This window comes from Schistocerca piceifrons, chromosome 7, assembly GCF_021461385.2.
Source record: "Schistocerca piceifrons isolate TAMUIC-IGC-003096 chromosome 7, iqSchPice1.1, whole genome shotgun sequence".
Lineage (NCBI taxonomy): Eukaryota > Metazoa > Arthropoda > Insecta > Orthoptera > Acrididae > Schistocerca > Schistocerca piceifrons.
The window spans coordinates 310,833,014-310,850,791 of NC_060144.1; the positions used below are offsets into that span (position 1 = coordinate 310,833,014).

Here is a 17,778-nt window from a genome sequence, read left to right on the forward strand (position 1 = left end):
GCAGATCATCCGACGACACGGCTACCGACACCAAGTACGCATCGGATGGGCCACATGTGTCATCGTAGAATTCTGAGTCGGACCGAATACACTCCAGCAGCCAGCCCGAAAGAGCCCTGCCTGTTCGCCGGCAGCCGGCCGCGGAGTCAGAGTCACTGACATCTGCTGGGCGCGCAACCGCTCAGCTGATTCGACCGACGTCAGTTACACTGAAGCGCCAAAGGAACTGGTACGCGCATGCGTGTTCAAATACAGAGATATGTGCCGTGGTCGGGAACGCCTATATAAGACAAGTGTCTGGCACAGTTGTTATATCGGTTACTGCTGCTGCGATGGAAGGTTATTTGATGAGTTTGAACGTGGCGTTATAGGCGGCGCACGAGCGATGGGACACAGAATCTCCGAGGTAGCAATGAAGTGGGGATTTTCCCGCACGACCATTTCACGAGTGTACCGTGAATATGATGAATCCGGTAAAACATCAAATCTCTGACATCGCTGCGGGCGGAAAAAGATCTGCAAGAACGGGATCAACGACGACTGAAGAGAATAGCTCAACGTATCAGAAATGTAACCCCTCCGCATATTGTTGCAGAATCAGTGCTGGGCCACCAAAAAGTGTCAGCGTGCGAACCATTCAACGAAACATCATCGATATAGGGTTTCGGAGCCGAAGGCGCACTCGTGTACGCTTGATGACTGCACGACACAAAGCTTTATGCCTCGCTTGGGCCTTTCAACGCCGACTTTGGACTGTTGATGACTGAAACATGTTGTCTGGTCGGACGAGTTTCGTTTCAAATTGTATCGAGCGGATGGACGTGTACGGGTATGGAGACAACCTCATGAATCCAAGGAACCTGCGTGTCAGCAGGGGACTGTTCAGGCTGGTGGAGGCCCTGTAATGGTGTGGAGCGTATGTACGAGGTGTGGCTAGAAAAAAACCGGACTAGTACTGGTGAAACAATAAAACGAATGCAATAAGGCTGAAAGTCGCGTGGCCTGTCACGTGACTCTCGCTCCGCCTACTGCTCGAGTTTCATCTGCCTCCTGCACTCAGTCTGCCCGTGGCGTCTGTTTTAAGTAGTTGACGTTTTGTCTGTGCGTCGGAAAATGTTGAGTGTACAGAAAGAACAGCGTGTTAACATCAAATTTTGTTTCAAACTAGGAAAATCTGCAAGTGAAACGTTTGTAATGCTACAACAAGTGTACGGCGATGATTGTTTATCGCGAACACAAGTGTTTGAGTGGTTTAAACGATTTAAAGATGGCCGCGAAGACACCAGTGATGACACTCGCACTGGCAGACCATTGTCAACAAAAAGTGATGCAAACATTGAAAAAATCGGTAAACTTGTTCGACAAGATCGCCGTTTAACAATCAGAGCAGTGTCTGAGTTAACAGGAGTTGACAAGGAAAGTGTTAGCCAGATTCTTCATGAAAGTTTCAACATGAACAAAGTGTGTTCAAAAATGGTTCCAAAGTGTCTCACAATTGAACAGAAGGAACGCCGAAGAATGATTTGTTCTGACATCCTGGAAAACATTGAAAGTGATCCCACCTTCTTACAAAATGTTATTACTTCCGATGAATCGTGGTTTTTTACTTACGATCCCGAAACTAAACGCCAATCGATGCATTGGAAAACTCCTGGTTCTCCACGACAAAAAAAAGCACGAATGTCAAAATCGAAATTCAAGGCAATGATGATTGTTTTTTTTTGACATCAAAGGGATTGTGCACATTGATTGGGTACCAGAGGGACAAACAGTGAATCAGCATTACTACATTAGCGTCCTGGCTACCCTACGTGAGCGAGTACGGAGAAAACGGAACGATTTGTGGAGAAAAAAGTCATGGATCCTTCACCAAGACAATGCCCCAGCTCACAGTGCGTTGTCAGTGAAGACGTTTTTGGCAAAACACAACAGTCCCATCTTAGATCATCCACCCTACTCACCTGATTTGGCCCCCTGTGACTTTTTTCTTTTCCCTAAAGTCAAGTCAGCTTTGAAAGGAACTAGATTTGAGACTGTTGAAGCAATAAAAGAAAAAGCGACGGAAGTAATGTATGGACTTACCGAAAATGATCTGCAGCATTGCTATGAACAGTGCAAAATTCGTGTGGAGCGGTGTAGAGACCGAGGAGGAGAGTACATTGAAGGAGATAACATGAAATTGTAAATAATTGTAAATAAATGCTTTTTCCAGCATCAGTCCGGTTTTTTTCTAGCCGCACCTCGTATTTGAAGTAATTTGTGACCCCTGATGCGTCTAGATACGACTCTGACAGGTAACATGTACGTAACCATCCGGCCTCATCTCCTGTATCCATCCACGTCCATTGTGCATTCCGACGGGCTTGGGCAATTCCAGCAGGGCAATGCGACACCTTAAATGTCCAGAATTGCTACAGAGTGGCTGCACGATCAGTCTCCTGAGGTTAAACGCTTCCTCTGCCCACCAGACTCTCCAGATATGAACATCATTGAGCGTATCTGGGATGCCTTGCAACGTGCTGTTTAGAGGAGTTCTCCTCCCCCTCGTACTCTTACAGATTTATGGACATCGCTGCAGGATTCGTTGTGTTCATTACCTCCAGCTCTACTTCAGACATTAATCGAGTCCATGTCACGTCGTGCTGCGGCACTTCTGCGTGCTCGAGGGAGTGCTACGCGATAGTAGGCAGGTGTACCCGTTTCTTTGGCTCTTCAGTGTATATCTGCTTGTGCAACATCTAAAGTTGAAAATGTATATTTATGATGTTTCTCAGCGCTCTTTCCGCTGGAACATACTGTAAGGATCTTTATTATTAATTAAAATTTGTAAACAAACACCATATTACGTTAACAAGTGCAGACTATACGGAATTAATAGCAAAATGAAACTCAAGAGTAGAAATTGGCTACATCCAGGTAACAAGAATGTAGTGTAATCTTCTCGGCGACCTTGTTTTGACCTTTCGTCATGTAGAATGCGTTGTAGTTTCTTTGGTCTACCGAGATGACGACAGCTGGGTTCAGAAGGTGTACGCATACATTCCTGGTTCGAAGAAAACTCAGGCGCTTAATTACAGCTGAAATGGACTGATAAATCAACTGATTTTAATGTTCTGGAAAATGTATGTGGCTGTGAAGTTACCTTACAGGAGTATAGATTATTCCATGACCTTACTGGTGAACTGTGGGACAACAGTACCTTGCTGCAAAAACATTCGGGGCAGTCTGCTGGCCGTCTTCGGGCGTATGCAGGTGAACGTACACTGAGCTTCCCTATATAATACCCCACTGGAGCAGCATGGGCTGACTACTTGTCACTGCACATGCATGGCATGAGCACATATGCTTCTGATGCAGTTGCGTGCGCTGCTCCGAGCCCCTTCTGTGATGAACGCTAGTCTCATCTACAGGGTGTTCGGAAGTTCCCGTTACAAACTTCTAAGACTTGTAGAAGAGAGTGAGTACATAATATTTTGCACAGGAGCCCATGGCCGGGAATGTACAGGGTGGAGGGCTTACGTCGTCTGGTCGAGACTGTATAACAAATAGGTTCCTTTCGCAGTATGCAGATGCATTAGCTCCATACTTAACAATCATATACAACCGTTCGCTCGACGAAAGATCCGTACCCAAAGCCTGGAAAGTTGCGCAGGTCACACCTATATTCAACAAAGGTAGTATGAGTAATCCACTAAATTACAAGCCCATATCGTTAACGTCGATGTGTATCACGATTTTAGAACATATATTGTGTTCGAACATTATGAATTACATCGAAGAAAACTGTCTATTGACACACAGTCAACATGGGTTTAGAAAACATCTTTCCTGTGAAACACAACTAGCTCTTTATTCACATAAAGTGTTGAGTGCTATTGACAAGGGATTTCAGATGGATTCCGTATTTCTGGATTTCCGGAAGGCTTTTGACACTGTACCGCAGAAGCGGCTCGTAGTGAAATTGCGTGCTTAAGGAATATCGTCTCAGTTATGTGACTGGATTTGTGATTTCCTGTCAGAGAGGTCACAGTTCGTAGTAATTGACGGGAAGTCGTCGAGTAAAACAGAAGTGATTTCTGGCGTTCCCCAAGGTAGTGTTATATGCCCTTTGCTGTTCCTTCTCTATATAAACGATTTGGGAGACAATCTGAGGAGCTGTCTTCGGTTGTTTGCAAATGACTCTGTCGTTTATCGACTAGTAAAGTCATCAGAAGATCAAAACAAACTGCAAAACGATTTAGAAAAAAAATATCTAAATGGAGCGAAAAGTGGCAGTTGGCCCTGAATAACGAAAAGTGTGAAGTCACCCACATGAGTGCTAAAGGGAACTCGTTAAACTTCTGTTACACGATAAATCAGTCTAATCTAAAAGCCGTAAATTCCACTAAATACCTAGGTATTACAATTACGAACAACTTAAATTGAAAGGAACACATATAAAATGTTGTGGGGAAGGCTAATCAAGGACTGCGCTTTATTGGCAGGACACTTAGAAAATGTAACAGACCTACTAAGGAGACCGCCCACACCACGCTTGTCCGTCCTCTTTTAGAATACTGCTGCGACGTGTGGGATCCTTACCAGATAGGACTGACGGAGTACATCGAAAAAGTTCAAAGAAACGCAGCACGTTTTGTATTATCGCGAAAAATGGGAGTGTCACAGAAATGATACAGGATTTGCGCTGGAAATCATTAGAAGAAAGGCGTTTTTCGTTGCGACGGAATCTTCTCACGAAATTCCAATCACCAACTTTCTCCTCCGAATGCGAAAATATTTTGTTGACACCGAACTATATAGGGAGGAACGATCACCACGATAAAATAAGGGAAATCAGAGCTCGCACGGAAAGATATAGGTGTTCATTCTTTCCGCGCGCTATACGAGATTGGAATAATAGAGAATTGTGAAAGTGGTTCGATGAACCCTCTGCCAGGCACTTAAATGTGATTTTCAGAGTATCCATGTAGATGTAGATGTAGATGTACGTCGAATCGGCTGATGTCATTTGACGTCTGTTCCATCTCTCTTTCGGATGGTGTCATTTGACGTCTGTTCTAGCTCTCTGACCCGTTTCGAGCCTCATTCGCGTATCTGTGAGTGGCAGAGCATCATGGTTGTGTAGACGTTTGTGGAGTATATCGATACGATCCTTCTGAATAGCGAATATCGCGGAAGAGCTGCTCGTCCCATTTATAAAGATCGTTTCCGCAACGTCCGACTCCATTGCATACCCTTTTCGCCACAATTACGCAACGGCTTCGAGAAAGGGTACCTTCACTGTCAGCAGCCGTGACTGTGATCCTCCAAGGAGAATTGGAAGATGCCGTACTGCATCACGTTGAAGAGAACCCGTCAGATAGTACACGAGCAATTTCTTTGGCTATTAATGAGTGGAACTGTGAAACAAGTGATGTACTGGGCCACGCCTAACGAATTTCCTGTAAAAGTGATCGCGTTACTAACATGTTTCCAATTGGTTGTAGCACGGAAGCGGTACGTTTCTGGACATGGATTCCAGTTCAAAATATTATCTACGACCTCCCTTCTACATGACCTACAACTCTGTAACGGGAATTTGCAAACGCCCTGCATATCACATCAATTGTATTCAAACTGTAAAATCGTAGAGCAACACTCTGGCTATGCAGAGCATGAATTTTTCCTATAACAGGATTCCACGCAGTATATGACTGGAAACCGCCGTCACATTCGTTCCATTATACAGAGTATCTCAACAGTCATGGTCAATATTGAGGGATATGTCCGGAATGATCCTTCCAAGCAAAAGCGTCAAGGTGGAGGAGGTAGTGCGGACCGAAGCAGGAAAAAACTGTCTAGAAAACATGGGCTCTAAAAGGCATCCCTTAGGGCTATGAGCACTTGTTCAGTACAACAAACGTGTTTCACAGTATCGAAGATGAACAAGTACTCATAACTCTTAACGCATGAACTTTAGAGCCGCGCGGTTTGAGGCGTCATGTCACGGCCCCTCCCGCTGGAAATTCGAGTCCTCCCTACGGCATAGATGTGTGTGTTGTTCTTAGCATAAGTTAGTTTAAGTAGTGTGTAAGTCTAGGGACCGATGACCTCGGCAGTTTGGTCCCTTAGGAATTCATACACATTTGAACATTTGCAGTTTAGAGACCATTTCAACTGCAAATTTTGAAATTTAACCGCCAATTACTTTGTCGCGCGAAGTTGTAGGTATCCGACTGTACTTGCATCATCATCAATAGTATCCTAGATCAGCAAGTTCAATGCTCGTATTGCGTCAGTTAAACAGCTTAGGTATCCGACTGTACTTGCATCATCATCAATAGTATCCTAGATCAGCAAGTTCAATGCTCGTATTGCGTCAGTTAAACAGCTGATCACATCGTATCCGACTGTACTTGCATCATCATCAATAGTATCCTAGATCAGCAAGTTCAATGCTCGTATTGCGTCAGTTAAACAGCTGATCACATCTGCGTATAAAATGAACGATCGGGAGGTTTTGTCACCGTGTTGCAACGGAACACTATCCCAGTGAAACAAAGTAATTAGAAATACAAATAAACTGGTTATATTTATACGTAGAGCGTCGTCTAACCAGGAAGAAACAAGAAAATTCTAGGTACTGAAATTCAAATCAAATCTGAATACAATAGATATTTATTCGCTCAAATAACTGAACAAGAAATACACGAAATGACGAAGAATTCGCCGCTATTTAAACCAGTACAAAAACACGTACAACATTTGAGGGGGAGCTGTGTAGAATCTCAACTGAAATTACAAAATCTCCCTAACACAGTGTGAAGGTACCAATTTACCTGGAACACTCAGGTCTGCAGGGAGAAACGCAAAAAGCTTTCCTAATATGAACACCTCGCAAATGCAAAATTAACAAGTACAGGACTCAGTCAAAAATACAGCTAATCAAAAGACACATGTTGCGTAGTAAAATCTGAAAAATTGTCACCTCTTCGGAAAGTGGGTTACGCTTCCATGAAAAAGAGTGGCCCTTACAACTCTCCGAACTCAGCAAGCGTGCGCCTAACTCCGCCAGTGAGCACAGGGTTAGGACGGGCGAGACAGCTGTAGGGAAACGGTGCCCCGGGTAACCTCGAGTGCGTAAGAGGGCGTCAACCGACAAGGGCCTCCAGTTATGTTCTGTCAAACGAAAGGATTTTCGAACATTACTGGTTTCGAACATTATGAATTATCCTGAAGAAACCGATTTATTGATGAATAGTTACCACGATTTCAGAAAATATTGTTCTCGAAACTTCCTGGCAGATTAAAACTGTGTGCTGGACCGAGACTCGAACTCGGGATCTTTGCCTTTCGCGGGCAAGTGATATAGTGTAGAGCTCTTGCCCGCGACATGCAACGGTCCCGATTTCGACTCTCTGTTCGGCACACAGTTTTAATCTGTCAGGAAGTTTCATATCAGCGCACACTCCGCTGCAGAGTGAAAATCTCATTCTGTAATATTGTTCTTGTAAAACAAGTACGTCAAGTTATCCTTCATCAAATCTGACTCCCCACTGACTCCCCACTTCTTGAAAAATTCTACGTGGCAGAGAGGACTCGCAACCATTGCCAAAGTGACCAGTGAGAATATTCGCTTCATGTATTTGAATACAGGGGAAATCTGCACAAATTTTTCATTCTTGACTTACAGAACGAATCTTAACATGCTAGAGGTTGGTACCGGCTGCTGGGCATGTTCCTCTTATTGTACCACACCTTGTCGCCAAAACATGCTGGCGAACAAGGCACATTTAACTGGATAACAAAATCTGGAGTGAAAGGCAACGAATTTTCTCACACCGGATGAGCAGAGCCACGGCGGTCCGTTCTTAAATATGCGTAGAGGGAGGTGAATCGTCACGCTCGTTGATACACTAGAGCCTTTCAGTGCCTTAGCGGCAGACTGCCTTCAAACGGGCAATCCATTGGCATTTGCTGACGAAAGTGTGGAGCAGGGGCTTATCGCACCCGACTTTTGCAAACTGCAGTGCCCTGGGGACTATATCCCTTCTCTAAAGCAGTGTGACTAACCTCAAGTGGTCGAGTCAGATCACAGTACACCATACCCGAGGCCAGTCGTTTCTAACAAGATAACGCGAAACCTTCTTCCTGAGTTGGAAAGCGTTATACTCTCCTCAAAAACAGCCAAGAAATAAGCGCAAAAATAATCAGATATCTCACAGCGATATGTGACTGTCACGTCACAATTTTTATCTTGTTTTGGATCATACTACCACCTTTCAGTACATGGAAAGGACGAGACTGCTGAAGAAGAAATTTGTTTCGTGATTTTGAAGATGAAATAGTGCTCATTGTTCTTAAGATCTGCATTTTGGAGCTCATGTTTGCTAGACGTTTTTGCTTCAAAGTTTCGTTCCTGTAATACCCCTGGATATTGGCCAATTCCTCCTGGGACACCCTGTATATATGAATCACTCGAAATACGACTGTCTTAGGCCATGATCAACCCGGCCGGCAGTTGCCAGTTACATAATGCATGGAATCCAGTAACAGGAAACCTTAGTACTCTGCGTAGGCGGCATCGTTCAGTGATTTTATCGTGTGAAGACGATTGGTGTGTTATCGAAAGAGTGAGCTTTCACCACAGAGGGCACTCAGAGCAGTGGACAGAATTACAGCAGAAGCATATGCGCTTAAGAAACGCATGTGCAGTGACAACTTGGTACACCACGCATTTGCCTGTGGAATATTAAACAAGAGAGCTCAGTGAGCTTTCGCCAGTATACACCTTAAGATGGCCAGAAGACTCTACGCTGAAACATTGTGACAGCGAGTTACTGACATCTCTGAATAACTGGAGTGAAATGAATGGAAAGGAAATGGAATAGGAGAGAGAAAGGAAGGAAATAAGACTTCCAGCCGCACGGGGCCTTGAGGCCTGCAACGGCGAGAGTAGAAAATTTGTGCCGAACCGGGAATTGACCGTGGATGCCCCGCTACTCTAGACCGGCTGCCGTAACCGCCTGCGCCATCGGGACAGGGCTTCCGTCAGACCTAAAAGTCCCAACCTCCCGTTCAAATTTATGATTCCTGTAGAACCTCAGACGTTGGTTGTGCATCTGCACTGAAACTTTTTCATCAAACAGCCGTAGCGTCCACAGAATCTGAAACGGTACAGTAGTTTCCGCTCCATAAGCAGCAGGTTTCGCTGCTCACTCGCACCGGGAAATACAAACGGGTGCAACAGAACCCATGTGGACGGGTGGAAAGAAATGTGTCAGGCTTCACAATACGTATTTATATGTGTCGTGTATTATGCATTTCTTGTACGTGAATGTGAATCTGGACATGAACTTTCCTAATCCTCCTCACACCTTTCCATAAAGCGTGGCCAAATCTTAGTTGGGAAGTAGTTCCATAGTATAGTAGTGCCAACCTTACTCCTGGGCAGGGGTTCAGAGAGACAGCACAGGCACGTCAAAGTCAAAGACGTTCCAGTGTCACAAGATTTGGGGTGGAGAGGTTGGTCACGGCCAAGTGGTTCGACCATCCCCTCCACCGGTGCCCAGGAAGACCTGTGGGTGCCCGCGATATTCTGGGAGTGTTACAGAAGATGGGTAAGTGAGCAGACATGCCCTCAGTGCGTTTGTCTCGATGTTCACGCGTGGAAGAGAGGTGTTTGAATATTTGTAATAATTCTTTTATTTCCAGCTTCGGATTGTCTAAGGAAACGAATGTTCTCGTTTAATTTCGGAAATTTGACCCCCTGTGTTAATGTATCTGGTCCCCAGTTTGCCCATTATCCTCATCACATAGTGGATGTCCCATGTAAAGTATTGGGAGACTTTGGTGGTATACATTTGGCCAATGCAATTCCGTCATTCCCGTAGAAATGTGCGTGCAGATTAGTATATAATATACCCGAGCTATAAGTTGTAAAATTATAATATCTTTAACCACAACAATTGCTGCAATCGCTGTAAAGTCGAGTGATAATGTTTAAAATAAATAGGTAATCAATTGTCATCAATCTTTAACATACCCCAAAAATCACATAGGAGTCAAGTTAAAGAAATTCATTTAAAATAAAAGATATAGAATGCAGGGACCCACACATCAGCGTGTGAGCCCTCGAGCCCCTTACCTAGTATCGAACAGAAAGGGCACGTCCTCTAGGTAGCGCTCTCAAGCTCCCCTCCCAAGTTATCCGTTGCTAAATTTTCATTCAGCACTTGACGACATCAACTTTCATCTGGCGTCCCTAGGCAAGGAGGTTTGACGGTAATCTTTCAAACCTACGAGGGGTGTTCAGTAAGAAATGCAACACATTTTTTCTCGGCCAGTTTTGGTTGAAAGAAATGTGGAATTTGCTGTGGGCAGCGTGGAATATTCCCGCTTCGACTTTATAGTTTCACGAAGTTCCATTGGGTGGCAGCGCATATTTAACCTTCAAAATGTCAACTGTAAGCAGGGAGCTGTCATTGAGCTGATTTTGGTACCAAATCAGAGCATCGCCGGTATTCACTAGGGCTCGCAGAACGTCTACGTAGAGCTAACACTGAATAAAACTTGGTCAGTCGTTGGACGAGGCATCTGTCATCATCGCAATAAGATCGCACAAACCTGTCCGATCCCCAGGATGCCGGCCGGCCGCACTCTGCTGTGACTCCTGCAATGTTGGGACGTGCGGACACTCTCATTCGAGGTGCCACAAAATTAATGCAAATGTACTTTTCTTCTCCATGATAGCCTGCCGTTGTGGCCGAGCGGTTCTAGGCGCTTCAGTCCGGAACCGCGCTGCTGCTACGGTCGCAGGTTCGAATCCTGCCTTGGGCATGGATGTGTGTGATGTCCGTAGGTTAGTTAGGTTTAAGTAGTTCTAAGTCTATGGGACTGATGACCTCAGACCCATAGTGCTCAGAGCGATTTGAACCATTTTTCTCCATGATAACGCAAGGCCTCACACAAGTCTGCACACATCCCGAGAGGAGTTCACAAAACTTCATTGGACTATTCTTCCTCATCCACTCCACAGCCTGGATCTCACTCTTTCCGACTTCCATCTAGTTGGCCCAATGAAGGATCCAATCTGCTGGAAGCAATACGTAGATGATGGGGACGTTGTTGGTGCAGCAAGACGTTGGCTCCGACGTCGACCAGCAGGTTGGTAGCTTGTGGGCATACAGGCTCTCCCAGTAAGGTGGGGTAGGGACGTCGCATTGAATGGGAATTATGTTGAAAAATAGGATTTTGTAGCTAAAACAGATGGAAATAATATGGTGTATTGGAATCCAGAATAAAACCAACCGGCTTTCAGAAAAAAATGTACTGCATTACTTATTGAATGCCCCTCGCACTGATGACATCTGGCAGTTCGTCCGAAATTTCATGGAATGATTCCTGTGACTATTTGTAACAGTGGGTGAAATGTATCAATATCCATACAGTTTGGCTGCTCTATGGGATCTAATCTTCAATGAGTTCCTTCAGATGGGCATGACATACCTGAAGAAACTTGTGGACTCTCTTCCTCAACGAATTGAGGCCATTCAATAATGGCTAGAGGACTGTTGCACCGTATTAGCGTGATGTCTCATAGAGGTGACTAGTTTTTTGTCGAGTGTACATTCAGTCGTGAGTTTGTTGTGGTACTGATTTTGAACAACTGGTCGCTGGATTTCAGATCTGGTGAGAAGTTCGACTTGGTGGTGGTGGAGCGCCTGGGCTACTTCGCCTACTTTGGTCTGGTGCACAAGGTGGGGTCCCCACCACTGGTGGGTGTGCTGACCCTGTCGCCGCCGCTGTCGGTGTACCACAGCCACGGCAACCCCGTCAACCCGGCCTACATGCCCGACATGTGGCTCGGCTTCTCCGACCACATGGACTTCTGGCAGCGGCTGTACAACACCTACTTCTACCTGAGGCTGATGTACCAGTGGTTCTTTGAAATAGCTCCCATGCAGGAGGTGATCATGCGAAAATACGTCGGTCCGGATCCCCCGCCAGTCCACGAGACGGACAAGAATTTTAGTCTCCTGCTCATCAACAACCACTTCATCATGAACTATCCTCGGCCTCACCTTCCGAATATCATCGAACTGACAGGCATTCATGTCGCTACTGAACAAAAGCCATTGCCACAGGTAGGCACATTACAGAGTCTTAAAATTTTGGCTCAGTGTGGAACCGCGAGACTGCTACGGTCGCAGGTTCGAATCCTGTCCTTAGGTTACTTAGGTTTAAGTAGTTCTAAGTTCTAGGGGACTGATGACCTCAGATGTTAAGTCTCTTAGTGCTCAGAGCCATTTGATTTTTTCTTAAAATTTTGTTCTTGGAGGTACCTTATGTATCGTCTATGCAACCAGTTGAAGGCAGTTAGTTTGCTGCCATAAGCGTTTCGCTTCATTTGTTTGGGAAGCATCGTCAGTGGCCTGTAATACATGTTGCCTTTTTTTTACATACAATAAACGTATTATGTAGTAGATATAATATGCTGGTATATTACATTTTGTTGTGCCTTTCTCTTGTTTTTTTAGGTTAAAATTAACTTTTGTAGCACAAAGTTCGTAATGTGAACTTACCGTTCGGTGTTACGATTTCCTGCGCTGTTAACTCATGTGTGTGGTCTTGGAGATGTATTCGTCATTTTCCATATTCCAGCTGGCCGATTTCTGGCGTTCTTTCACCCACTGTATATATCACTTGTACTTTCGATTTTGTGATCAACATATGTGTGTTTTCTGTGTGTGTGTGTGTGTGTTGCCAACGGTGTTGTGTCTTTGTCTTTCTTTTGTTTTTGTTGTGGTTTGATTTTTTTTGTCATCTGTTGTGTGTGTGTGTTTATGTCTGTGTGGGGGGGGGGAGGGGGGAGAGGGAGACATGGGAGAAGGAGAATCATTAATTATATCCTGGTTACATTTCGGTTTGTTATTTTTTTTAATCATATGGGACTTAACTGCTATGGTCATCAGTCCCTAAGCTTACACACTACTTAACCTAAATTGTCCTAAGGACAAACACACACACCCATGCCCGAGGGAGGACTCGAACCCCCGCCGGGACCAGCCGCACAGTCCATGACTGCAGCGCCTAAGACCGCTCGGCTAATCCCGTGCGGCTAGGTTTGTTATTGTTTTGGTGGCTAGCTAATCAGAGAGTTATTGCTTATATTTTGTCATTTGATTTTGTGACTGATGCCTTTTTTACTAGCTCTAAAGAAAATTTGTATTTATCTAAAGTTTAGCACGCATAGTACTTACAAGATAAACAGGGTGTCCCAGGAGGAACTGTCAGTATTCAGGGATATGACAGGAACGTTTATAGCAAAAATCTTCATAGGGACATACGTATTGTTCCGAATAGTTTCCAAGGTAGAACGCATTTAATCTACATTTGTTTTGGACTAGTGGTGAGGACATAAGTGTGTTAACCACCTAACCTATCTGACGTTTTTTCTAGTCCAACCTACATCGTTGCTTGACACCTCTTCGCTCGGGATGTCTTTCTACCATTAAATTAGCCCGTTGGAAGTGCAGTAGTCCACGGTGTCTTGTGAATGACATAATGTGAGGTGTTGAGGGAGTAACAAGGAGAAGAATCGGTTAAAAGTGTTTGTACGAGTATATGCCTTAGCTAAAATGCCACACATGTACACTAATGAAGAATATGCAGATATGGCGCTATTTTTACGGCTTCTGCGACGGTAGTGCTCCTCCTGCTGTTGAAAACCACAGTCGGCGCTTTCCGAAACGTCGTATTCCTGACCGCAGAGTGTTTACCAGAGTTTTCAGCACATTGTGTGAAACAGGTATTCTTCCAAGTTCCCATGTTTCTTCACAACGTGTGATTCAACAACCTGTGCAGGAACAGCAACTCATTTTTGAAATCGTGCGATGTAATCCCACTATCAGCACACGGCGACTTTCTGCACGTGTCAGTGCCCCACGAACACGTGTATGGGGGAACATTACATGCGGAAAATTTGTGCTCATTTCACACAGAGCACATCCATGATTTTCACATTGTCGACAGTGCCACTCGGCTTGAATTCTGTCACTGGTTAAATGACAATCGTACTTCGCTTCCATTAATAATATTTAGAGATGAAGACACGTTTACACAGAATGGAATAAACAACACAGGTAATAATCCTCTATGGTGGCAGGAAAATCCACACGATACAGTGGAAACCAACTTACAAGTTCGATCTTCGATCAGTGTTTGGTGCAGAATGATCCGAACAAGTTGATAGGTCCAGCAAGTTTAGAAGAACGAACGCCGGGACAGAATTACTTGCCTTCTCTGAATAATTCGTTTGTTGAACATCTTGAGGACGTTCCATTGACCAGGCATTACTTCCAGCATTACGAAGCAACTCTACATTTTACCAGACGTGGTAGGGAACACCTCAACTGCACTTACCTAATGATTGTATTTCTCGTGGTAGTACAATTAGCTGGCAGCCAAGATCTCAAGACCTTAAGCCATTAGATTTCTGTTTATGGGGCTGGATGAAGTATGAGGTGCACAAACGGAAATCAGTACGCGAGAGGAACTATTTGGTAGCGTCATGGACGATGCTGCGATCATTAGCGAACGTGTAGAGGCAATCAGAACAATACAATATGTTCCACCAAGAGCACACAAATGCGTTTAAGTTGAAGGTGAGATATTCTAACACTTATCGTTAACTGTAAAACAGTTGTAATACGACGTTTGGTTCGAGGAGCACTCAATTGCGCCGTCATCAACGCCCATACGAAATAGCAATTTTTACGCAGTCCAAGTTTTACAAATCCAATCTAGTCACAGTCACGAATGGTAATGATGATGATGAGATGATGATGACAACACAAACACTCAGTCCCCGGGCAGAGAAATATCCCCAATCCGGCCGGGAATCGAACCCAGGGCACCGTGATCCAGAGGCAGCAACGCTAGCCACTAGACTACGAGCTGCTGGCAACCTTTGTAGTACGACGTATACGATAATACTTATAGGTGAATGTGTTAAAAATACGTATTTTTCAGTTTATACTTCACCTTCATGTTGTGTGTTTACTAACATATGTAAACCTGACAATGTATTGAATACTACCGAAAAGAATAAAAATGCACATTAAACGTGTTCTATCTGAGAGATATTCGGAACAGGGCATATGTTCATATGAAAGCTTTTGCTTCAAATGATTGTTCCTGTCACATCTCCTAATATTGACCATTCCTCCTGGGACGCCGTGTTGAGGAACTAGAGAAGTTGCAGCTATCCATTCGAGGCACACAGGTGTTGGAACGAAGAATTCCATTGGATCACCAGCTTATGCTCTTAGCTCACATTCTTCAGCAAGGTGACGGATGGCCTTGGAGTTCCACAGTCGCAGTTATAGTGTTGGATGTTTTACCCATTCCTATAGGTTATCTGCAAAAAACACGTGCCCTGTGCGAATTCTGTTTAAATTTTGCCATGTACGACAATAAAGTTCAAAACCACCCGTTATTTCTGGCGGATCTATGTGATCACATAGATAGCAAAGAGCGTTTTCATGCGACAGTTCTAACCATTTGGTACTGAGACTGACTCTGTGGACCGAGCGAGGTGGCGCAGTGGCCAGCACACTGGACTCGCATTCAGGAGGACGACGGTTCAATCCCGCGTCCGGCCATCCTGATTTAGGTTTTCCATGTTTTCCCTAAATCGCTCCAGGCAAATGCCGGGATGCTTCCTTTGAAAGGGCACGGCCGACTTCCTTCCTCTTCGTTCCCTAATCCGATGAGACCGATGACCTCGCTGTCTGGTCTCCTCCCCCAAAAACAACCCAACCCAACTGAGTCTGTCGCTAACCAGCTGTTCAGCAAAGCACCATCGTAGCTTTTGGGGCAATGGCCGATTTTCTGCCAGCTGAGTATGATCTGGTGGAAGGAACAGTTAGGGATAATTGATGATTTTATTTCTTTATGAGTTCTCCCTGTCTGTACAGAAGGGACGGAGCTATGTGGCTGAGTGCTGCAAACCAGTAGAGTGGAGTAGATAGGCCTGGTGCACCCAGTAACCATCCTCGGTGGGGTGTACCACTCAAACCTCCCTGATTTCAAGGACCCAAGAGATAAAAACCATAGTAGATACGACAATGATAAATGCACCATATTGTAGAGCATTTCAAAGAATTTATATTCCCGCGTCAGAAGTGCCAAGTATCGTCGCCAGAGTGCAGCATGGTCTCACGAAGTGAGAATGACGACTCCACGGCAGCGTGCGCAAGCAGTAGTGTGGTTTGCAGAAACAAAATCGCCGATTACTGTGCAAAGAAATTATCGTCGTGCGTATGAATGTGATCCACCTGATGTGAAAACAATTAAGGAATGGTATAGGAAGCTTCTGGCAACAGGAAGTGTTCTGAAACATTCTGGCAGTGCTCGTTACGGAGTTTCAGAAGAGACAGTGGAGGATATCAGACAAACGTTTCTCAGAAGCGCACGTAAGTCAATTGGTCAAGCGTTAAGGCAACTTGATGTACTTCGATCAGCATTGCATCGTGTAGTTCACCAGCGTCTTCGTATGTGTGCTTACAAAGTGCAAGTTCTGCAACATCTGACGCCGAACGACAAACCACGCCGACAACAATTTGCTGCGGATATGCTGCAGCTATTGATATAGATGCCAGCTTCCTCGAAAGATGTTTATTCTCAGATTAGGCAACCTTTTTCACCTATGAGGAAGGGTTAATAGGCATAATGTTCGGATTTGGGGTTCGCAAAATCCGCACGTTGTCATTGACCATGTTCGTGATAGCCCTAAACTAAACGTCTGATGTGGGCTAATGCACGTCAGGACTCTTGGACCGTTCTTCTTTGCGGAACAAACAGTGAATGGGTCAGTGTATCTGGACACGTTGGAGTAGTCTGTGTATCCTCAGATATGAGACTTGCAACCCAACATCATTTTTCAACAACATGGAGCTCCGGCGCATTGGTCAACGGCTGTTCGCAATTTCCTTGATCGGAAATTTCCAATCGTTGGATCGTACACGAAGGACCCATTGCCTGGCCACCACGTTCACCCGAATTTACGCCGCTTGATTTATTTATGTGGGGATTTGTGTATGTGACCAAAGTGGTAGACATTCCTACGTTGCGACATCGTATCACTAATGCGATTGCAACAATAACAGAGCAAATGTTACAAAGAACTTGGCAGGAAACTGAATATAGACTCAATATTCTTCATGCTACAGATGGTTTACATGTAGTGGTGTATTGATGATAAATAAATAAATTCTTTGGGGTGCTCTACAATGTGGTGCATTTTTCATTGTCGTATCTACTGTGCTTTTTTTTTTTTCCTGGATCTTGATTTGAGTGGGAAACCTGTATTTAACTGGACGTGTACCGTTTTAGAGTAAGTGCTATTCAACAGAATTGGTACAGAGCATTCAGCTACGGAGTAACCGGCCTCAGTGCCGAAGTCTGTAATGTGTTTGCTGATGCTCCATATGTAGTGTTACTAAACTTCTGAATAATGTTACTAAGGGTTCTTTTCTTGAAGCTTTGTTTGAAAGTCTGAAGTCACTCGTAGATATTTATGGGTTTTTTTTGTGTCTGAGCGGTTTTTATTAAAATAAAGTACACGCTGACGATTTTCATATATGTTATTTAGATGAAAGCAACTTGTTTCAGTCTTGTTTATATTTGATGTAAGACCCATTTCTTGAAGTACTCTGTCGGAGTGGGCAAACCTTCTGTTAAAAGTGGTCTCGGTGCCTTCATATTCTTTGTGTTGGGCAAGAAAAGAAACTCAGG

General features: G+C 44.5%; 1 protein-coding gene across 1 annotated transcript in view; it reads left to right on the forward strand.

The window, feature by feature from the left end:
* The window catches only part of LOC124805098 (UDP-glucosyltransferase 2-like), a 129,831-nt gene that overhangs the window by 64,038 nt on the left and 48,015 nt on the right, over positions 1 to 17,778 (forward strand). The window contains exon 4 of the mRNA XM_047265541.1: positions 11,666 to 12,125. Coding sequence (XP_047121497.1) covers positions 11,666 to 12,125 — 460 coding nt within the window. The remainder of the gene's footprint in view (positions 1 to 11,665; positions 12,126 to 17,778) is intronic.